General features: G+C 37.8%; 1 protein-coding gene across 1 annotated transcript in view; it reads right to left on the bottom strand.

The window, feature by feature from the left end:
* Window positions 1-3,227: 3,227 nt before the first annotated feature.
* The window catches only part of Vps53 (vacuolar protein sorting 53), a 107,734-nt gene continuing 86,090 nt past the window's right edge, over window positions 3,228-24,871 (bottom strand). The window contains exons 16-17 of the mRNA XM_068230540.1: window positions 13,116-13,272; window positions 3,228-3,371 (exon numbers count right to left, since the gene is read on the bottom strand). Of these exons, the coding sequence (XP_068086641.1) occupies window positions 3,228-3,371; window positions 13,116-13,272 (301 nt within the window). The remainder of the gene's footprint in view (window positions 3,372-13,115; window positions 13,273-24,871) is intronic.

Genomic DNA, 24,871 nt, shown 5'->3' with positions numbered 1-24,871 from the left:
GTTAATTAGTTAATTAGTTTACATTTTCTTGAAGACTGCTTGTAAAACATGTTAAAATATGCATAATAAAAGTTGAAAACGTGTACTAATCTCAAATATATGCAAATATGCCTAAATACAGTACTGTATGCACTATTGAAAGTATTCATTCGTCCAATTTCATCTTGAAATGCACTTCCTTGCCAGTTTTGGAGGTCTGCATATTGGCAAACAAAATATGCATATGATTAAAAATCTGTTGTCTACTGATTGCAGCTAAGGCAAACCTCTTTCAAATCATCACAACAAAGAGGCCATAATTTTATGTACTGTATAGATGCTATTAATTCCCACATATTTTTTTTCGAAATCTGGTGGTGAAGAGTTAGGGTGCAGATATTATTTGCGTCAAGGTATCTGCAGCGAATGGAAAACTGTGTGTTAGTCAGCGAGTTTCAGGAATGACGGGGACAACACAACCAAAAGATTGATGATTAAAATCAATGACCCAGCCAGGGAACAAACTTGGGATCCTCACGAATAGTTCCAAAATTGGAGAAAATGCAGGATGCTCTTTAGTCTCTGATAATATCAGCACAAAGATCTTGCTTCCTGGTGTCTGTAGCACATATACTGCAGAGCTTTTCACTGTCTTTGAAGATCTACAGTTTGCACCGGGTGATGAAAGAAACCACTCTGGATCAATAAATTTGTCCATTATTATTGTTGTTGTTGTTATTATTATTTGTGTCTTTATTGATTTAAAATATCATGGTAATCAATTGTTGGGTCTGCCCTGTCAATATTTATCATACAATTCATAAGTTTAGATAATTATTATTCAAACATGTTTCAAGAGATGGCCCACTCTCCTCATCAACGAACTTGACATCTCAAAACAAAATTCCACATATTCTAAGATCTTTTAATACTAACTTGCACTGAATATATAAATAAGGCAGACCCAACAACCAACCACAGCATTTTTCAAGAAACCACTCTTTCGTGTGTACCTATTCGTTAAGTTCTCTGCAGTCTAATGACATCTGTTTCCCACAACACACACTGGTGCAGCATATTCATGACCTTCTAGCCAGGTTGTGTGATGCTGACACCAGAATCACTTTTGCATGGCTGCCATGACATGCTGGGATTGCAGGAAATGAACCTGTGGACGAAGCAGCAAAAGAAGCAGTACTTTTACCTCCTAGACCTGAGAATGCATCTGCTAGGGATATTTGTTCTCAACTACGTCGAACCATCTTGGCGTCCTGGAAATCGGAGTTGGTAGGTATTTGTACTCCCAACAAGCTGAGAGTAATTAAGAAGACAAGTACCAGGTTGCGGGCCACTTTCCGGCCTTCAAGGAGAGAGGGTGTAGTTTTGTGTACGATGAAGAACTATGCACTCTTGCCTACTAAAGAGGTAAGACCCCCCCCCCCCAGTGTGTTCTAGTGCCGACTTCACCATGGTCCACTTCCTCACAGACTGTGATGATCCCTCTGGCCTAAGACGGAACCTCGGCCTGCAAGAGACAACGGAACTCATACTAGCCAATGACGTAGCTAACTACTGATTTCATCATGTGCGGGAGTGGATTAATCAAGAGTATATAAATTTCAAGTGTTCTGTTACTCAGGTAACTCACTTTCCCTTCTGATTCGTTTGTGACCTTTTCGGCTTAATACAAAAATTTTTGTTTTATTTTCATTTTCTTTTCCACTTACTGTAAGTTGCTCAGAGAGGATGGTTTCCTAGCTTTACTTCCTCTAAAAGCTAAAATCATCACCACCAACATCTTGAGGTCAGGAAGCCAAGATGGTGACCTGTTGGCCACAGAGCCGGACATCATTATGTTTATTCTTGTATATGTTCTCTTCTCGTTTCTAACCTCCTCTATTTGATTTTAATCATTAGTTTATTTGGACTGTGCCAGCCCCACAGTCTATGGGTAACAAGCTTGCCTCTTATCCAGAAAGCCCCAGGCTCAATATCTCGATTACAAATAATGAATTTCATTTTTGGTTCCTTACTGATTTGAATTAGCAAGGTAACTCAATTTTACCACCAAGTAAGACAACTGCTGAGGGATAAAAAAAAGTACCATTGAAAGCTAAGATGACATTATATAAATCATATTATACACCCATCCCCATGTATAACTTGGAAACTACCACATTAACGAGACAAGACAACTCAAAACTCCAAGCTGTAGAAGTGAAGTTCCAACGCACCATGATAGAGAAGACCAGGAAGGAAAAGTTCACGAATGAAAAAAGTCCAAGAGGAGGTGGGAATTGGAGACTCCCTACTACAGAGGATCCAGAAAGCAAGACCTTCTAGAAAGGTTGTGTGATGCCGACACCAGAATCACTTTTGCGTGGCTGCCATGCCACGCTGGGATTGCAGGAAATGAACTTGTGGACGAAGCACCAAAAGAAGCGGTACTTTTACCTTCTAGACCTGTGAATGCACCTGCTAGGGATATTTGTTCTCAGCTACGTTGAACCATCTTGGCGTCCTGGGAATCGGAGTGGGTAAGGAGGACGAGTGCAAGCAGGACTGCAAGAAGAGAATATGAAAGAGAAGTAAAAGGAAAAAGACCAGTGCGCAGACCTACAGGAAAATGGACCGATCTGGTGAAGAAAGGTGTTGAGGAGAGAGGACAAGATTGGGAGAAGATTACGAGAGAACAGTGGTTCATGGACAAAGATGGAGGGGGCTTGTACACCACAACCAGGCAACTGGAGATGGTCAACGATGATGATGATGATGACTGATTTGACAATTTGTAAACAAAATGATTTGTAAGAATTTATTTCTAAAGGCCCACCTATTGAATACAAAGTACGGCTATCCGTTTAAAACTAAATAGCTGACAACCCAAGACGGGAACCAGCCCTTCCACTTCCTGATTTTAGAGCTATAAGGCTAGTCAAACCTAGCCACTGTTGAGCCAACGTGAATCTAAGGGTTGGTTCAAGGTAACATCTACCTGACAGTGAGATAGAGCCCCAGTCTAAAAAGCCAAGAATAATGGCAGAAACGAACTGTCGTACTGACCTTCCATTGCCTCGTAATCTGCAAAGCTTCGGGCTGAGTAGCGAATGCTTCATAACCTAGACCCACCAGGGCTGTAGCGCCATGGGGTTTGTCTGTTTCACTGTTTAATATGGAGTGTATTTATTAAGAGATATGCTTGTCTTTAGGATAGAAAAATGGTTAATGACATTCATTACCTGCTGTGATTATAATCTCTTCTTTATATACTTCTCTAGTTTCTTGATCCCTCGTGACTCATGCTCAGGACTGGTGAGTGCAGGAGCTGGGTTGTGCTGCTGCCGACTGCGGTACAGATCCACGATCTGCTTGTACTCATTGCTTTTTACTCCCTGAAACACAGCAAGTTCCCAAAGTCAATCAGGGTTTACCCACACATATTCTATAAATGAATTTCTTATTTTTGAAGGGCCTCTTGTCACAAAATCCAAATTTTTGGTAAACAGAGAAAAACTGTTTATTGCTTAAACATCGTCAACATTTCAATTACAATTTTTACTATGATTTTAGATATCCTCAAAACTCTCAATCATTTTTTACAAATTTTGTCTTAACATTTGAACCTTTTTTCATTTTTAGAAAGTTGCTGACATGAAGCACTTCATAAACAAAAGTAAAAAAATGTAATACAGTTCATTTTCTCAAAGTATACAGTTAATTTAAGTTAAGAAAGAACATGTTTTATTTGCACTATTTTTTACTCAAACAAACTATATTTAAAATACATGTATACAGTGAAACCTCGTTAATACGTTTCTGCAGGGGAAGACGAAAAAAATCGTGTTAAGTAGGAAAACGTACTATAAAATATCCCATTAAAAACTATCCAACAGGGAGATGGCATCACTTTACAAATTAATACATTTTACATTGTCTGTGTAGTGTTTCAGGAGATAAAGGAGAGCACTAAAAAGTGTGAAAAAGTCGAGAGAACAAATATCAATAATTCTCTACTGGAGCATGTTAAAGTAACAAGAGACTATTAAAAGATGTGAAAAACACAGAAGAACAGACATGACATTCTTTTGCCCTTGGGCTCATAGAAGTAGTTACAGTACCTACATATTATAGCAGATCACTTTCTTACTAAAACAACTGTATAATGAATTGTTAGTTAAAGCCTTGGGTTTCTGACCAGTGGGTGATTAAACACTGTTTTCTGGTCACTTTGTTCGAGCATGAATTTCTCATGAGGTTATACACACCATACGCAATTAAGTTCCTTCGGCCGCCATCTTGAATACGAAACTTCGGCAGTACTCGGCATTGGTTCGGACAGACTCGCCGGTGAATAATAAAAACGTGCCACCTGTCAAACTAGCAGTTTGTATTTTTGTATGAATGGTACACCGCTTTACATTGCCTGCATCTTTACATAACTTTTTAATGGGATAGGCCTTCAGTATATGGAAGCCTTATTACTTAACGGCACGCACAAATGACCTGTCGAAGATCTGCTATTGTTGCACTATAGACGGTATTTTAACTTTAGTCGTACCACACTGATTTCAATAATCTTATCATAAGAACCATTACTGGCATTACCTTCAATTTATTGTGTTGAGTGGTTAAAAGAAGTGATTGTCACGTGACAGCCTACTTATGGACTAATAGGATAATCACTCACTTCTTCTTCTTCTTTTATGACCACATAGGATCACTTTAGTCAGCCCGTCGTTCAGGTCTCTTTGAAGGGATTGTTCGGGCTTTGCAGTCTTCCCAGTACTTCTTCAGACGCTCCGATCTTCGTGCTCTTTCCTCAGTTGAAAATATGCGTGTTGTTGGTTTGTTTTTTGTAAGGGTAAAGTGGAGGTTTGTATTCTTGAGCTTTGTATTCAATTTTATCTTATTTGTGGTGTCTTCTGTTGTAAGGCCTATTTCCTTCAGATCCTCTCTTACTTCTCTGATCCATTTACATCCTGTTGTGGTATTTTTTGAGATGAGATTGTGTTGTACTAGTTGTTTCAGAAGTCTCGAATCCTGCATCCTCATGATATGTCCAAAGAATCCCAGTCTCCTCTTACGCATAGTATCTGTAATGAGTTCTAGCTCTTTGTACATGACTTTGTTAGGTATTAACCGCCACTGTCCATCTTTCTGGTATTTTTTGTTGATGCAAGTTCTTCCAATCCTTTCAATTTTCTGAAGTCTGTCAGTCTTTGATTGTTTATTCAGGTAAAAAAGTGTTTCTGCTGCATATGTAGCTTCCGGTTTTATAACTGTGTTGTAGTGTTTTATTTTTGCATTTATTGATAGACATTTCTTTTTATGGATATCCCACGTTAATTTTTGTGCTTTAGCTAATCTATTTGTTCTTGTTTGGACTGAGATTTTTTCATTTAGGCTATGTGTTATTACTTCTCCAAGATATTTAAATTGAGTTACTATTTTGATTTTATTATCATTTATGGTCACTTCTTTTAGTTGTGTTGGTTTTTGGGGCATCATTTCTATTTTTTCAAATGATATTTTGAGGCCAATTTTATTTGCAATGTTTTGAAGTTCTGATATTTGGGTTTTTGCTTCTTTTATATCTACTGCTAATAATGCTAAATCGTCAGCAAAACCCAGACAATTTGTTTTGATTTTTCGGCCAATCTTTATTTTGGGGGGACATTTCCTAAACCATTCTCTCATTACCATTTTTAGAGCACAATTAAATAATAGTGGTGAGAGCCCATCTCCCTGCCGTAGTCCAGTTTTAATTTCAAATGTCTCTGATGTTTCACCCCTAAACTTCACTTTTGATTTGGTGTTGGTGAGAGTCAATTTTATCATGTTTATTAATTTGGGGTGTAGTCCAAGGTGTCTTAAAATTTTAAACAGAGATTCTCTATGGATGCAATCGTAAGCTTTCTTGAAATCTACAAATGTTATTGCCATATCTCTGTTTCTTCTCCTATTATAGTCCATTATCAACTTAAGACTCATGAACTGATCAGGACAGCTCCTTCAGGGTCTGAAACCTCCTTGATATTCTCCTACTTCTTTCTCAAGTTGTAAACTTATCCTATTAAGGATGATTATTGAAAATATTTTGTATGTTATGTCTAGGAGCGAGATTCCCCTGTAGTTATTAGGGTCGGTTTTGTCTCCTTTTTTGTGCAGTGGATGAACGAGGGCTGTTGTCCAGTGTTCTGGTAGTTCTTCTTTAATCCAGATAGAGACAAGTTGTTGATGGAGGGCAACTTTTGCTGATGTTCCTGCATATTTTCAGATTTCCACAAAGGTCTGATCTTCTCCTGGCGCTTTGTAGTTTTTTAATTTAATTTTAATTTATTCAGAGCTTGGTAGACTTCCTTTATTGTGGGGGGATTGATGTTCTCTGGTGGTGTTTTTATCGGGGTGTTGGTGTCCAAATGAAGGAGTTCTGTAGGTTCCTCACAATTTAAAAGCTTGTTGAAATATTTAGCCAGAATTTCTGCATTCTCTTTATTGTTATTATTATGAGCCAGCTTACCATTTTCATCCTTTATCAGTAGGGTCGGGGGTTCATATTTTTAGAGCTGCTTTCTGAAGGTTTTGTAGTAGTCCCTTGATTGAGTTTTATTGAACTGTTCTTCAATTAACTGCAGTGTGTCCTTATGATGTTGTCTTTTTATTCTTCTTTAGACTTGGATAGTTTCTTTTTTCTGTTTTACTAGATTTTGAAAGGATATTTCTGTTTTTTGGGACTGATGTAATATCCATGCCTGATGTCTTTTCTCCACTGTTTCATCACATTCACTGTTCCACCATTGGTGTTTTTTACGTGGTTTAATTGGAGCCAGGTCTTCTGCAATTTGTTTAAGGTTGTGTACTAATTCTTCAAATTTATCTGTGATTTTTATTTTTTCAGTTGCTTTCTGTTAATTTTTGTTGTTGATTAGCTGGGTAGGATCTATTTTTCTTTTACTTTTAAGGGCTTGCTTTTGTTGTCTCCTCTGGGGAGTGAGTTTAATTTTAACTATGTAGAGATCTGAACCTGTGTCTATTCCTCGGAGGACTTTGACGTTATAGATCTCTTTGTGGTGGTATTTGTCCATGCAGATGTGATCCAGTTGCCATTCTCCTTTAGTGTAGTCAGGGTGTTTCCATGTTTTGAGTTTTTGAGGTTTCCTCTTAAAACATGTAGATTTTGAGATTAAATTATGGTTTCTACACAGGTCAACTAGTCTCTCTCCATTTTTATTTGTTTTCTTGTGTGCTGGCCATTTTCCGATGATGTCACGGTATTTCCTTTCTCTGCCTAGTTGAGCGTTGAAGTCGCCTATTAATAATTTTACATGGTGTTTGGGGATGTTATCTATGGTCTGGTCCAATAGGTCCCAAAATTCTTCTGTTTCCTCATGGTCTTTTGAGGAGTTGTTTTTATCAGTAGTGGGAGCATGGGCATTTTTAGATTTTTAGATTTTATTAGATGCCTTTAAGGTGAGCGTTGAGAGTTGTGGAGACTGTGATTTGAATTCTTGAACTCAGTTTATTATTTTAAGGCTGACCAAAAATCCTGTTCGCCGGGCTGAGTGGCTCAGACGGTTAAGGCGCTGGCCTTCTAACCCCAACTTGGCAGGTTCGATCCTGGCTCAGTCCGGTGGTATTTGAAGGTGCTCAAATACGACAGCCCCGCGTCGGTAGATTTACTGGCACGTAAAAGAACTCCTGCGGGACTAAATTCCGGCACCTCGGCGTCTCCGAAGACCTTAAAAAGTAGTTAGTGGGACGTAAAACAAATAACATTATTATTATTATTAAAAATCCTGTTCCAAATTGCGGGACATTCTTCATCACTCTCTTCCCGGGTATACCTTTATAAAGTCTGTACCCTTGAGATTCCAAAGCATCCTGGTCAGTGTTTCTAATTTCCTGTAATCTCATGATAAGAATTTTGTGTTGGTCCATTATGTCTCACTAATGAAGAAAAAGTTAAAATCCTTCAGGAAGTAGATAGGAATCCACATCTTAAGCGCATAGAGTAGGCACAAACGTTAAAACTATCACCTTCTATTTTGGACACTATTGTGGGCAACTGAGACAAAATTGAAAATGCATATAAGCAAAACAGGAAAGGAAAAAGAAAACGAGTGCGCGAAGGAGAGTGTCCTAAGTTGGAAAGAATGATTTTGAATAAATAAATTTCTAACTTCTGATAGGAATGCAAAATAGGCTACAAGCACAATCAAGCGCACTGGGTTATTCAACAATCTCACTGACAACAAAGAACTTTCCATAGAACAAAGAACAAAAAATAAACCACTTTTTCCTTTGATAAAATCAAATGATCATAGTTATGTCTCTCGGTCATGACCATCCACCAACAGCTGCACGGTTGCTAGAGTTACACTTCCGTTACTCATTTTGTGGCAGTAACTTCCGTGACGCATAATTTCGGATGACTCCCAGCCATAAACCACGTTGTCAACAAGACAGCTTTGAAAAAAAAAAAAAAGAGCGTGAAAACTGAATTCAGCACTCCTAGCCGCAGTGGAATCTACTACTGTGCTTCAACTTAGCACTGTCCTGTCTTGTTCTAGTGTAAAGTCTTTGCTGCCAATCAATGACGCAAAACTCAACTTTACCGAAGCTAACAGCTTACCCCTCGAAGGCGCAATATACTTGGTGTTCGAGAATTCAAGGTAATTTTCTCTTATCGCGCAACTTTCTCCGACCGACCCGTGGCGAGGGCTCTTATCTCTGTTCGAAATCACGTTCCATACACAAGGGATGACAAAAAACATTTTCAGGTCTGGGGAATATGATCGTACTAAGCGGTAAAGGTAAATTTTCATACATGACGTGTTAAGTGAGTTATTTTTTTTTTACAGATTTAATACGATGGGCATCGGAACTTCAAATTTACGACGTGCTAAGTGGGAAAACTTGTTAATGAGGAACGTACTAACGATGTTTCACGGTATATATATACTTTTATACCAGTCAAAATAGCAGTAGGCTACCATTTTTTTGTCTCTAATTTTGGAGGTAAAACAAAGTAAAATAACTGTTACAGTCACACAAGTAAATATTTTAAATTAGTATGCCTAGGTTTCATCATCATCATTTCACAGTTCCTGTTCCCCGTGTACTGTTAATGAGCCTCCTCCATTCCATTCTATTCATGTACGTCTTCCTCTTCATGACATCTGCTACTGTTGATCCCCTGTCTTTGATGTCCATCTTAACAATGTCTATCCAACGTGTTCTAGGCCTTCCCACCATTCTTCTTCCTGCACCTCTCTTTCTAGGTTCAGTTTGGCCATTCTTTATTTGAAAAATAAAAAAATATAATGATATGTAACTACAAAGATAAAAGCAAACTTCTTGTGGTGCTCACATTTTCTTTCAGTCCTCCTTTTTAGCCAGCCACTGTAATAACTCATTGTAAAACCAGCTATGTTCACTTGGTATGTAATGCAACACCTTTTTCAAGTCACTAATCTTTTCTTTATATGCTCTTTGTGTTGGCAAACTGACCAAATCTGATTTGCAGGAAATAAACTGGAATGTTTCCCTTTGGATTCCATCAATGAAGTCAGATGCTGAGGCTTGTCCTTTTCTTGACTTTTCAAAGATACATTCATGGTATACTGATACAGTAAGGAACTCCCTTTTGCCTTTCTTATGCTTTTTACATACTTCTAAACCGCCTTCGTTAGGACTTTCACCCTCACTATCTGACATTGTTCACTTTACTAAGAAAACAGAACATTTTTAAGGAAATATTTCACACAGAACTAACATGAAACTTGCTTTACACAACCACAGTGTAAATGTAAACATAACCTCAGTGTTGAGAACACTCAGAAAACTGTGACAGAAAACAAATGTGACCAACACAATAGAACCAAACTAACAAAAAAAACTGGTTCCCAGTGCGCCACAACACTTCTGATTATGAACAGCCTCTTGTCCGAGACAAGAGGCCTTTCTTAAATAAACGCATATTTCATGTGGTCTAATGACAGTATTGGAGCAATGGAAGAAGAGACTTTTCATAAACAATGTATGGAAGCATTAAGATACCATTTTCACACAAAAGTGGATTTATTTAAAAATGTGACAAGAGGCCTTTCATAAATAAGTGATTCAAATACCTGAGACGGAATTCTAAATACAGGCATTCATTGAGAGAGAAACATTACAGTAATCTGCATAAAAACTTACTATGTTCCATACAAAAAAGAGCCATCACTGTACTTATTTTTCGTCGCACCTGCACAAGATAGGTTATATGGATATATTATTATTATTATTATTATTATTATTATTGAATTTCTCATTACAAACCCTATTTTACAAGTAGTATATTAGGGCTATAGATAGTGAGACTAAGTTAATACATGACAATTGAATTAAAATAGAGATGACTTATAAATGAGATGGAGAAATTTAACAAACACTTTATAACAGCATCTTCTCTGAAATACCATAGTGAGAGGTGCTTGGTATTCTTTATTACACATGTTTAAATGCATTAATAATTCATATCTACTCCTGTTAAAAATCAGACACTCAAATAAAAGATGAGGAACAGTTTGTTGCATTTCACAGGTACAGCTGTAGGGCTTCTGAATGCTGATTCCAAACCTCTCGAAGTATGATCCAAACTTCCCATGTCCTGTCAAAAACTGAGTTATAATATGTTCATGTTGCAAAAACCTACTTTGTAGTCTGTCTTGAATATTTGGAAAGAACAACTCCCTTGTTAGCTGGCCATTAGTGCTGGTGATCTATTGGTTGTTGCACATATTTTGTGTATACTCCCTCGGTTCCTTTTGTACACGAGACATAGGGGACTTTTCATATATCAACAAGGCGTCAGAAGAAGTAGTAACTGCTTTGGCAAGCTCTCTCATTTCCTTCTACTCCGTCATGACCTCGGACCCATTTCATGCAGATGTTATATGGATATAACCTGACCTATTTCTCCCGAATGAGTAAATACAATTACACAATGCACACAAGTATGAAGGATGAGAGTTTTCCACCTAATCAATACGTTATTATACAAAGTGTCTAATAATTTCAATTACATTAAAATACAGTACCGGTTTCGACCTGTTAAATAGGTCATCGTCAGCTGTTGATGATACATAAAAATAAATATAAATGTATAATCCACCTTCTCAATACTTTACAAACATGTGATGTTTACAAAAACATTACAATGTGATTTTTGCGAGGTACTAGTTTCGGTCCTACAAGGACCATTATCAGCCTAGCCTAGATACAAATGTAAAAATCATATTCCTAAAACAGAGTAGCGCGGAAAGATAAAAGACAGAATGAAAGGATGGGAAAATGGTGGAAAGATATACATACATACAATGGTATTGAATAAATTGTAGTGAGTATGACAAAGCTATGTTAAAATGTGACACATAAAATCTTATGTAAATGTCTCATTAAAAATTAATCATAAGATAAAAAGAAAGGCACTGGTTGACAATTAGTCTTATGCGGCACATATAAAAATCGAATAAAGTCTGAAGTAAACGAAGTCCAATGTTTCTGATAAGTTCTAGAATTCAGCATAAGCGCAGAGGGAATAATTTGTCCAATAAGTCCAGAATAAGGTTAATGTTGACAAAGTTGTTGGACATATCTTGTGGAACAATGAAATCTTGCCGTATTCTGATGAGGCAGTCCAAAATCAATAGGAACCAAAAGAACCTTGTGCAATGTGAAACAATCTTGCCAGTCTGAGTGCCACTAACAGAGTTGTTGATGAACCTGCTTATTCAATAGCGACTGTACAGAATAAAACATTACTAAGATTAAACAAGAATGCCACTATTCTAATAAAATGTCATGCTTAATGTCAAAATATATACATATGGTACAGTTTTTGAAGTTAAAAGGATTTGACTTCCTGGAGTCCCACAAAAGCCACATATTCCAAAAAAAATTATATTATGCTGTAATGTTAAAAACAAGAAACAATTTTTAAAGTTTAAAGAGTCACTGATATCCTTGTGTCAAGTTCAATATCTTATGCTGCACTGCCAGCATTATGTCCAACGGTTGTACAGGGTAGATTCAAAAGTGCATTGTTGGGCTGAAAATATGCGCGGAACATTATGTTCAGTAGAATTTGAGGTTCTATACTTGTTTTACAGGCACTATGCTCTCTCAGTCCATATCACTGCTGATAATCATGCTAATTTTTACTAAGACATCTTGTTGTGGCATAAGTTGCTGTGCAGGATGTATTGAAATCAATAAAAGTAAGTGTGAGAGCTCCCCTCTTCATACTTGCATTCCACCCAGGTAAAGTCAAAAAATCTGAGAAATAAGAAGAGGAAGGTAGAAATTAGAATAACTAACAGAGAGTGCCTGCTAAATGGGTTGTGAACTATTGTGTGTGTTACTTACATGCGAGCTGGATATGTTATTGAGCAGGGTCGGGAGCGTGCTGCACACTGTTACATGTACGTCGTGTAGCTGTTGTAGCTTTAAGAATGAGAGGTAGTGGGGAGGGGGAAGCAGATTGTGGAGGGGGTGGGGTAGAGTAGGATGTGTCTTTTGGGATGTGTGTATGGATTTGTGTTTGCTGATTCTTATTAGATATGTGTCTTTTAGAATGGGAATGGCTGTGGTGTAAAGAATGCTTGTTTTATCTGTGATTTCATTTAAGTTGAAGTTAGGATTAGCATACTGGTCCATGCTGATGTAGAAATTTTCCATTATATTGAGCAAAGGGTGCGGAGTTCATATTTAAAATTTCCATGTTGTTCTCGATATTAGTGAACTTATGTTTGTGATCTTCGATATGTTGCCCTATGGATGAAAAATTATTATATTCTGTATAGTCGCTATTGAATAAGCAGATTCATAACAGCTGATGATGACCCATTTAACAGGTCGAAACCGGTACTGTATTTTAATGTAATTGAAATTCTTAGACACTTTGTATAATAACGTATTGATTAGGTGGAAAACTCTCATCCTTCATACTTTTGTGCTCAAACTATCAATACGGACAATGAAGCTGATAGATTATAGTAATTATACATTGCTATTATAAATTTACCCACTTGTAACACTTGTTAAGATTGACAATACGGGCTTACAAATGAAACTCTTTTTATGTAACCTACCTTCATGTCGAGCAGTTTACGCAGCTCTGCCTCGTTGGCGTCGGGCAGAAGCTGGATGAACTGTTCCACAAACGCTTGTGCTGGTTCACTTGGTGCCATCACCACTTTGAGGATCATCTCCGCTCTAGCCATTCCCTGAACCACGATCTTGGTGTAGCTGCAACGAGATTGTATCTTTTACCTTCAACAAGCTTAAGATGCTTGCTATAGCTTCACAAGCCAACAGACTTTCACAATCATGGAGTTATACTCTTTTGCTGCAAGAATATACAGACAAAATTAACCTTTAGAATGTCAGACAACGATATATTGTTGTTTGGTACTTGTACATGAAATGCCAGCAATGAAATATCGTTGTTTGAACAGTGCGCCTTACTATCCACATTCAGCACAATTATGAATGGCAGGTGGCAATATCTCATGTTTTGTGTCCATAAAGTAAAGAGCATAATTTCTACTTTTATCACTAGCATCTCATTTGTTTATTTAGTTACGCACACTGGATTTCTGAATTTCATGTGTTTCTCTGGTCATATGACGATTGGCAGTCACATAACTAATTACCTACAGAACTACCAAACAGATACTTTAAAAATTTTCTGTGTTTATTCATGTGGATAGCTGCAGTGCAGAGGAATTACCACATTTTGTCTATAATTTTAATTTTGAATTATTTTTATTGCTATTTTTGAAATTTGATTTTCTTGTTTTCAATGTGCTCAGAAAATGTTTTTAAAAAAATATATTTTGAAACTTAACAGTATTGTAACCATTGTCGGTAGTAAGTAATACCATCCTCAACACTTCCTGCAAGTTTAACTCTTCGCAGCCTAACTGCGAGCATAGCCCGTTGTAAGGTTTGACAATTCATTAAAAATCGAGAACGAACTAAGTACGCATTCTGGTGGCTACGTCATGTTTCTTCATGTATTAGTTACAAGAGTATTTAAGCAGATGGCAGTATTATCTGTCTCAGTCAGAGTGCTTACGATATTTTCGATGAGTATGCATTAGTAGATGTTGTCATTCAATGTGCTCTAAGAGATGGCTTCTCAGGGAAAAAAGTGCTTGATGAAAGGGAAATTTTCGATATTTTATATGACAATAGTGGCTCGGAGGGTGATGTTAGCGAAGATACTCGGAGTGAAGATGGTAGTGAAGATATGTAATTATAATTTTATGCACAAATGGGCCAAGAATAGACAACATATTATTGCCCAGTATGTGAAGAAGGACTTTGCACTGTTTTGAAATTTACCACACAAAGGCAAATTATGTTTAGAAGACTGTATTTTCTCTTGAACAGAAGTCTTTTGTGGTAAATGGAATACATAATTTTACATTTCAGTGCAACTTCTGACAAAATTTATCAATATAATATACATAAAATTTCATACAGATTTCCCATTTTCATTATTGTTATTTTTTAATTGCAATGCACATTTTACATTTTCAAAATAGGGTAAAAATAACAGTATTTCAGAAAACTGTACTTAGTAATCTGTCTGAATGTTTTTCATTCACAAAACACGGTATAATATGCAAACATTTTTTAAAACCCAAGTGACAGCTGACGTGAAACAAACACATTTTTCAAAACTAGATGTTCAAACAAGTACAAAGAAAAAAGAATCATGCAAATATCTCCTATAGGTACAGACATTGAAAAGGCATATGACAGTGTCCCCAGGACTAAAGTTTGGGGCAGTCTGGTGCAAAAAGGAATTGGACATGGATTAATAAAAATGATCATGGCAATGTACAAGGAATTTTGTACTTGCGTGCAAACACAAGTTGGCAGGACAAGTTGGTTCAAAATCACTAGTGGACTGAGGCAGGGAAGTGTTCTATCACCAATCCTGTTTACCATAGTAATGGATGACATCATGAGAACAGCAAAAGCAGAATATGGAGGAAGAAAAATGAACATGCTGTTATTTGCAGATGATATTGTGATTTGGGGAGAAGACGACAGGAAGGTTCAAGAACAGTTGGATGTGGTGAATGGGAAGATCGAAGAATCATCATCATCATCATCATCATCATCATCATCATCATCATCATCATCATCATCATCAAACCCTTGTTATGACTAGAGGGGAGAAAGAAGGGAAAGGTCAAATTAAGCTTGCAGACAATCCCCTGGAAGTAGTGGAAACATTTAAATACCTGGGGAGTGAATTAATGGAGAATGCCCGACTGGATGCTGAAATTAGTAAGAGGATTCAAGATGGAAGCTGTTTCTATCATAGTGTAAGAAACATGTTATGTGACAACGAAGCCAATGGAAGCAAAGGAAACTATGTACAAGATGTATTACGTACCCAAAACTACTTATGGGGCAGAAACTTGGGACAATGACAAAGAAGGATGAGAGTCGAATACAGGCAGCCGAAATGAAGTTCTTGAGGAGTATGTTACAGAAGAGTAGAAGAGACAAAATAAGGAATGAGAAAATCCGGGAAGAAATTGGAGTGGAAAAAATGAATGATAGAATTGAGAAGAGCCGGCTAATATGGTTTGGGCATGTAAAGCAAATGAGTGACGAAAGAATGCCAAAAAAGGTGATGGAAATGCAAATGCACGGAAGGAGAGGCTGTGGTCGACCACGATTGAGATGGACGGACACAATCCAACGCAGTATTATAGGAAAAAACCTGGACTGGGACACAGTGTTGGAGGAGGAGTGGTGGAAAGACCGAAGAAAATGGAGAGGAACCATATTTTCCCCTACCCGGCTACAGATGGATAAAGGGAAATAATGATGATGATGATGATGATGATGATGATGATGATGATGATGTACAGAGAGATATATTTTTTAAACCTTAAAATTGCCCAGTCCATAATGTTTGTTAGGGATATTCAGGCCCAGGCCGGAATAGCTTAAAGTCAAAATATACAAAATTGTAAATTATGTGGCACTTTAAATAGGGACTTGCAAAATGCTACTAATCTGCCTGGCATTCCTTGCACGCTGTCAGCACGAGAGCGTGGCACTAAGAGGGTTGAATTAACAGAAGTGAAGAGGCTATGTGATTATGTAGATGATAAGAGACAATATGGATACGCAGTTACAAGTGAAATGTAACCAGTGAAAGCTTTAGCTGTAGCCAAAAACAAGGCATCATGAGCTTCACAGCTAGGTGGGTCTGGCTAACAAAATTATTTAATTGCAATAGAATAGTTTTGTAAAATAATTTTGACCATATTTTGGCTGAATGGTCTGTATTGAGTATTTAAATATTATAATGGTCCGCCTCAGCAATACTTACATATGTAACAATCAATTATTATTCACATATTTATTTTTGGTGCATGTTTTGGGACTTTTCCAATCCCTTCATTACCCAATTATATAATATCAACATAACATATCAAAGAACCTTTCCACTCTATATTACTACATTCCACTTAAAATATATAAAACCCTGGATGTGTTATTAAAATATTACATGAATCCTCGTTAAAGAATTATGCTTGCCATTAAAACAGTTGTCAAAGTTAAAAAATGTGCCACATTTCTTCACTTCTATTTGAGATCTCTAAACTGTTAAAACTGATAGCTCATCTATCACTTAACCACTTAACTGGGCACTTACTATATTCTCCACATGCGTAACCTGCCCTGAGTCCGACTCGTTGGCTGAACGGTCAGCGTACTGGCCTTCGGTTCAGAGGGTCCCGGGTTCCATTCCCGGCCGGGTCGGGGATTTTAACCTTAATTGGTTAATTCCAATGGCACGGGGCCTGGGTGTATATGTTGTCTTCATCATCATTTCATCCTCATCACGACGCGCAGGTCACCTACGGGTGTCAAATAGAAAGACTTGCACCTGGTGAGCCGAACCCGTCCTGGGATATCCCGGCACTAAAAGCCGTACGACATTTCATTTACCTGCCCTGAGTACTTTTTTCCCACTTTGTGATATTTAAATATTTCCCTCATAAATGTGTACATAATTAGTTTAATCTAATATAATAGTAATTATTATTCTTCAATAATGGGATTTTTTTTCTTTTTGCTAGTTGCTTTACATCGCACCGACACAGATAGGTCTTATGGCGACGATGGGACAGGAAAGGGCTAGGAGTGGGAAGGAAGCGGCCGTGGCCTTAATTAAGGTACAGCCCCAGCATTTGCCTGGTGTGAAAATGGGAAACCACAGAAAACCATTTTCAGGGCTGCCGACAGTGGGGTTCGAACCTACTATCTCCCGAATAATGGGATTCTAACATTATGTACATTATTTTCATTGTTATGAATCCAAATGGGTTACTAACATTATTTACATTGTTCTGAATCCAGATGATTATAGGAAAATTTGTTTAGGAGATGGCTGAGGATTGGCTGTATTTTCTACAGTGTCCGATTGTGGATCTTAGGATCAAACTTGGAATTATCTACTGAACCCGAGTGACTTAGGCCCATAATCAATCATGATTTGATCGGTAAAATAATATGAGACATTTATTGAAATACAGAGGAGTGTATTTGAAAATATTTCGTTTAGGTAATGTCGAAATCAGAGCGAAGGAAGGACGACAGACTGGAGCCTGACGGATTAGCTCAACCCGACAACTTTTAGCTACTTCACAGCAGGGAATATCATTAGTTGGCGTACAAGGAAATACAGAGTCCACAAATAAGTCTTGGTCAGAAAGAGGAAGGGGGAGAGTCATACAAAGAAAACCCACCACATGAGTAAGACCTTGGGATATTTTTGGTAGGACGGAAATTCCATGACCTCATGGAAAAGTACAGCGGCTGAGTGTACGTTCGCTAGCCTAAGTTCGAGCAGGTGGAGATTTAAATCACGTGACCGCTTGCCGGCCAATAGTAAAAATTTGATGGGAGACTCAGTGATACCATCTTAAGGAATGATGGATGAGATATTTTCGTAACTACAAAAGTATTCAGTAATAAATTAATATGAGTACGCGGATGAATGTAATGAATTTATTAGATGTCACGCATGGAAAAATAATCAATACTTAATGGCAAATTAATTAAATTGAAGGCTGGATTTCTTGGAAACCGGACAGCTTGAATCTCATTGGCTAAAAGAAGACCACGTTGTCAGAGACGCTTACGAAGGCGCGAAATGTGAGGAGCTAAATCCATCCATATCTCCTAAATCTGTGATCACCTGGAGTTCATATTTTATCCAGCAGATATGCTAGCGGAGTGGATTAATTTGATGTAAATTTTAACTTCCAATTCGGAGTACAAGTACCGATATTAAAAATCCACCCCCTCCCTAAGGGGCATGACGTCAACAAATCCGCGGGAAAAAGGCTTCATCCATATATACGGAGCTGAATTGACGGTCGCCAGCACACTTGTCTTGAATCGTTGGAGCTGAATTGACGGTCGCCAGCACACGTGAATTGAATATCGGGAGTTGAACTGTTGGTCGCCGGTAACTTAGAATTCTACGGACGTACAGTCATTTAATGGCGCGAGCATCCGCCGGTGTTTGTAAAATGTGATCGCGCTCAAGCATCAGGAATTAGAAAATGTTAACGTAGGACAGTGTTTGTCCTTTGTGAATATCAGTGATGTAAAGTAATTACCCTGCAAGAGAGTAGTATAAAATATATCACCATAAGTACGTACATAATAGACTGTGTGACGAACAGTACTTTAAGGAAGTAGTAGCCTGTACTTAGCTATACCGAACCGATGTAATGAACACGTCAAGAATGCCGTATAAATCGGGCGTATCGCGACGGGCGAAATAGTTGACACCTCGTCATACGTGTCCAGGTCCATTGTGCGGTAGGTGGACGAAGATTAAATAGTGTAAATATATTAAATTCTTGGGTCTAGGATAGAAATTTGTTGTGTTAACGTTGTAAATGGTGAAGGTTTGTGGTAATCAAGATAGGAGTGTAAAATAATAATGTGCCAGGAAATCTTTTGTGAAACTACGCCATCAAGGATGGAGGAGTAAAACGCAGAGAGGGGCTGGATGAAGCCTCTCGTCTGCAAAGCTGCAATGGAATACCGATAACTAAGATGAGTACTAAACTGTAAAATATATTTGGGAAATGTTATCGTGATGGGAAAAATGGGAATAATTTGATTATACTTGGTTACCTTCTGTAACAAGATGGGTCGATTAACGACCCCATCCTAAATTTGTAGCACGGACAGTAGTAAATCATAATAATGTAAATAATCGGGTCTTTTATGTATTCAGTTTGTTGGAGATGTAAATTTGTATATATAGTGTAGTACGTTAAGTCATGCATGCATTCATATTTTCTTTGTAGTCGATAATTTTCTTTACATTTGATTTTGATTATGCTAGTTAAATAAGACCCGATATGTGCTTTTATGTTTTGTCATTTTAACGAGCCATTTAATGACATGGAAGGAAAATCCAGCTTCGCCATACCAAGTGTGTTTTGTTGAAATTAATATGGTCATATTTTCAAAGTGAAGTTGTTAAATTTGTGAGATGCGATTAATATAATATTTCCAAGTAAATCATATCTGGAGTGATCAGTGCCAGAATAAATCGACTTTGTACAAGGGGTTATGCGTTAAACATAATAAGAGTGGACTACCGTATTACAGGCGAAATTATTATTTTTTTTAAATATTAATAATAATAATAAATAAATAATATAACTACTTTTTTTGAAGAAGATATTTTTTTTAAATATGATTTGGAGATAATAATAATTTATGTGATCAAGTGTTGAGTTTATTGGGAATCATTTAATGACGGGAGGTCGTTTTAATTTGGAATTAAAGTGCGTGATAACTTAATTTGATCGATTAATAATATTGAAATGTAGATCGGTGTTAATAATCCGTACATGTTAATGAACGTGTGGTTTAAATTACGGTCCAATATTTTTTTACGTATAAATGTCGCGTTTTGAAGTTGCGATTCATTAGCCGGAACATGTAGTGCTAATATTACGAGACCATGATTGTCAAATTTTGGTAAATATAATTTCAAGATGTTACGATTATTTGTGGAGAATGAACTAAGGCATAGATCCAAATGAGATAGAAAATGTGAAAGAATTTGCAGTCAGATAATAAAAGGTCGTACGATGTCCGAAATGAATAAATAAGTCAGTTGATAATTCTGTGAGGAATAAATAAATGAATCGAGGAATATTGAGATAGAGAGGAAAATAAATTCCGTACGAGAGACACTTAGGATATTGATATGAGTGTAAAATGTACGGGCAGTGTCACAGAGAAATACTGAGTTACGCAGCGGGTAGAATTCGAACCCGTGACAGCATGTACGAAATAAATAGACTGCACAGTTATTCGTTGAGATACAACGGATCTAAGGATAATGAGAGTTCAGATTCCACAGAAATGGTCGTATATTGTATTCATTGTAATAACGAGTGTGAACAATCATGATGTCGTGATAATAATAATAATAAATATTGCAGATAAAGGATTGGACCGCCTTAATTAATTGAGCGTTGATGACGATGTTAAACGGGAATCTAAATGATAATATGCAACCGATGATAATAATAACAATGTAAGGACGATGTTAAATCACCGCGGTCGGATTAATAATAATTGTCATAATAATAACTGTAATGATGTCATTGGTTGATCAGTGAATTAATTTGTAATTGCGACCGATATCTTAATATATAATTTGGCGGAAGTGACCGGTCCATTAATAATAACCTCTTAAGTGACGTGTATAATAATAATAATATCTTGAGTCACCTATTCATTAATAATAATAATAATAATCACGAGAGGGATATAATAATAATAATAACAGTAATAACCACTTGGTGTTTGCATCCCGCATAATAATGACGATATTAATCAACGTGACAGTGCCAGGAACCGTTGAGGAATAATAATAATAATAATAATAATAATAATAATAATAATAATAATAATAATAATAATAATTTCGAGGATGATAATATCGTGAATTAAATTATTTGGTGACGATATCCCTCTATTCGTATGTTTGAACAATGAGAATGACAATATTAGAGTCATTTGGTACCTCTTTATTGTACGGTCTCCGTATGGGACGATGTTACATACTTGCGTGTTTGTTTACTTCGCTCGCGATGCGAGGGGGGCCATGGCCACGGTATTTCCCACCGCTTCTCGTTATCTCATCTGTGTCAGTAGTCTACTGAGGCTAACTGGTGACAATTCAGATCACATGTAAATAATATGTATATGCTAATTCATTGGTATGGCATCAGCTGGATATCGTAAGATAGGGACTGTCCGTGGAATCCAGTTTTCGCACTTCACGAGAAACATTACCCAGTCCGAGTACCGGTCTCGGAAAAATGTACATAGCCGGAGTACATCATCTTAGTTAAATCGGGAAGCCGACCGTAACATGGGTTATGCTCGGGCTCCCGATAGAAGGAAGCTATATCCTTGAGTAACGGTTCGATTCAAATGGAATCGATCCGTAAATTATACCTCCAAAATGTCATTTTATTTCAGAAGCAACGCAGCAAGATATTGATACCACTTGCGGTATGGCAAGTGATTTATATATGTAACATGTGTGTAAATTCAAATATTGTTGCCACGTGTATCAAAGTTTTATACGTCAAATGGCGTAATAAACCGCTCCTTCTGGCAAATTATTTCAAAGGAAACCACTCTCATAATCTTTTTATTGTAGTTAGATGATGCCCTTGTTAAAGTAACAGTCACTTCCTAGTCCTATCATGGAGTCCTTAAATTCAAGTTACAATCGAGCCTTCCCCCTTTTAATGTTAAGTTGCTCCGTTCATCCCCGTGTTCTATTATGCCGTTATATTTATATTTGATGATTTAAATAATGAACCGACACCCCTGAGATAAATGCTAGTCTGGGACTCGGGAGGTGGACGGGTGCAAAATGGCTGGCCCAAAGTGGGGCTTTAAGAACGGCAAAGTGTTGCTTTAAGAACGGCAGAGAGGCCAATTTTATTGCTAATCAATTTTTATATTTTTATACTTTTTTTTCAAAATTTTATATTTTTAAATTTTTGATTTTTATTAATTGATGACCGCATCACGGTCAAGTGTGTGTTCACTTGTAACGTAATATCATGCTAGAGTAAGGTTAGTTTCGAACGGAGCTAGATTTGGCTAGTTATTAATATAATCCATTGCTAATCTCTTCAAGTTTGGCAATGATTCAAAATTCAATAAGCTCGAAGATTTGATGTTTCTCTTTTCCCATATGAAATTTAATATTATGTTGGTAATTCAGGACTCCATTTAAATGTCATTGGACATGAGATGAATATTATAAACAGCTGTTTAGGAAGGCTTGAAATGGTAAAAATATTACTGAGCACCAGTTCAAGTTATTAGTTAAAAAGAGGTTGAGATGGTATAAATTAAAATTAACGTATTTCAGGGCAGGAGATTTCCAACTTCGTCGTTGTTTTTAATGTTGTTGTTGTTGTTATATTGGAGCGGTTTATTGTGAAATCTTAGGCGCAAGCCAGCATTCAAGTTGAATGACCTGCAAATGTAAACAAGTTTTAAAGTCAAAATTTTTTTTTTTTGTTAAATGAAAGTTAGTGTAGGGGTATAATGTCATAGGATAGGGCCTAGACCCAATAGCGTATTCCTTCGTGTGCAGCAAGGCGAGAGGCCGATCGGCCCTTTTGCTTTCTCAAGAAAAGTTATAATGTCTGACGACGGTGGGGAGCGATCCCAGGACATGGTGGTAGAAGGACAGGGAGAGATGAAAGCTCTCACGTTAGAGGATTTAATGCGGAACTTAACTCTGAACATGGAACGTAGGTTCGATCAAGTACAGGCTAATAGTGTTTCATTAGAAAATAAAGTTGATCAAATGCAGGCTGATAATGTTTCAACTAAACATGAACTTGCAGAACAAATGAAGGTTAATAGTGTTTCATTAGAAAACAAAATCGACCAAGTACAGGCCGCGAGTGTTTCACTAGAGAATAAGATCGACCGAGTACAGGCTGCGTGTGAAATTAATAAAACAGAACTCAAGGCACAAATAGATGCAGTTCAGGCCGCGAGCGTAGCGATGGGACAGGAACTTAGGGACCAATTAACTCAAGTCCAGGAAGCATGTCACTTCGCGAAAGACGAATTAAAAGTGCACATGGATGCGTACATTACCATCGTTAATGAAAAGGTTGACCGCGTTAGAGATGAGGCTCAAATGGAACGCGCAGAAATTAAGGAAAAATTGAACGCTAGTGTCAAGGAACTCGCCGCTCTACGATTAACTGACAGAAAAGACATAGAATCACACATAGAGGAAATTCGGGATGAGTGTAGGAAGGAGAATGACATCGTCCGGGGACAAGTAGAAGAAAAATGCGCGCAGATAGCTGGCACCTTGGACAAGCATGACAAGGGCATGAACGAGTTACGTGGGGAAGCCGCACGTACACTTGTCATCGTAGCAGGACTGAAAAACAAAGTCGAAGAACTAACTATAAATTTAGAAGACCGTAGCCAGAGAATAACTAAGTGCGAAGACGCAAACTTAGCGTTATTCCAGCGGACGGAAGATCTAATCGAACAGGGCCAATCATTTGCCGACACGGAAGTTCGCCTATTAGAACAATGCAAGGCGTATAATGGGCAAAATTCCGGCACAAAAGAAATAGCCAGTTGTAATCCCGACGGAATGGATGACATCCGAAAAGACTTGGAGATGTTGAAGGCTAGGTTGGAACCATCAGCGTCTAGCCAAGATTTTAACCTCCAATATCGCGAATACGAACCCCATGATAACCAGGGGATTCATAAGAAAGGAGGCCTATCCCATGCTGATACACACGGTTTCAAGTTTGAAAACAGAGATGGGTCGTCTACGTCATCAAGTGCTATCCCGACATCGGTGGTACACGTCATTAAGATGTCTGATGACAAGCCACCAAAGTTCGATGCCCGTGGGCATGTCACCCCGAAAGGTTTCATCCGGGAAATCGCCGGTTATATAAGTGAGAATAAAATACCAGTAGAGCGACAACTGCGAACGGTAGAGAAATTCCTAGACGGAGCACCAGCTGTATGGTTCAGGGCTTTCTTGTATACCTTTGAAGATTTTGAAGGATTTCGGCGGGCTTTTCTCCAAAAGTTCTGGAGTATTCAGGAACAGCAGGAGTTAAGGCTGGAAGTATACTCCAGACGATATTCAACATCTTCACCCACGAAATTCTCAGATTACTTTGTGGCACAATTTCACAAGCTACGAGAGCTTGATAATCCAATGAGCGAAACAGAATTGATTAGCGCCATTGGAAAACAATTGCCATTCGAGGTCCAACGAATGATGATAGCGTCAAATGTCCAGACAGCTGTCGATGCGGAGGCTTTATTACGTCAATTAGACCTCACAACGCATCATTCGAACCCAAGACAAATTAGGAGCAGGGACCAACAGGTGAATAATATCGAACGGATAATCGAGCCGAAGACCACTAGTACGAAGAACCAGGGAACTAGTACTGATCCAGAACCTCGTCGAGCATATAATACGGAGTGGAAGCCGCGACAATGGACGAGACCAAGGAATTTTGCGGAAGGCAACCGGCAAACAAACCAAGGGAATTTTCGAGCCGACAGGGGATACCGTGGATGCCAGAGAAGTAATTACAGGCCGTATCCAGCTAGGAATCAAGGGAACCCGAGATATTACCAGGGAGGATCTCGTCAGGAGAAGGATGACAGATACCAAGAGTCTAGGCGGTATATAGAAGAGCTGAACAAGAGAAAATGGAAGGAGGCGATC

Source organism: Anabrus simplex, chromosome X (genome assembly GCF_040414725.1).
Source record: "Anabrus simplex isolate iqAnaSimp1 chromosome X, ASM4041472v1, whole genome shotgun sequence".
In the NCBI taxonomy this organism is placed as follows: domain Eukaryota; kingdom Metazoa; phylum Arthropoda; class Insecta; order Orthoptera; family Tettigoniidae; genus Anabrus; species Anabrus simplex.
This window is presented reverse-complemented; position numbering and strand designations above follow the sequence as displayed.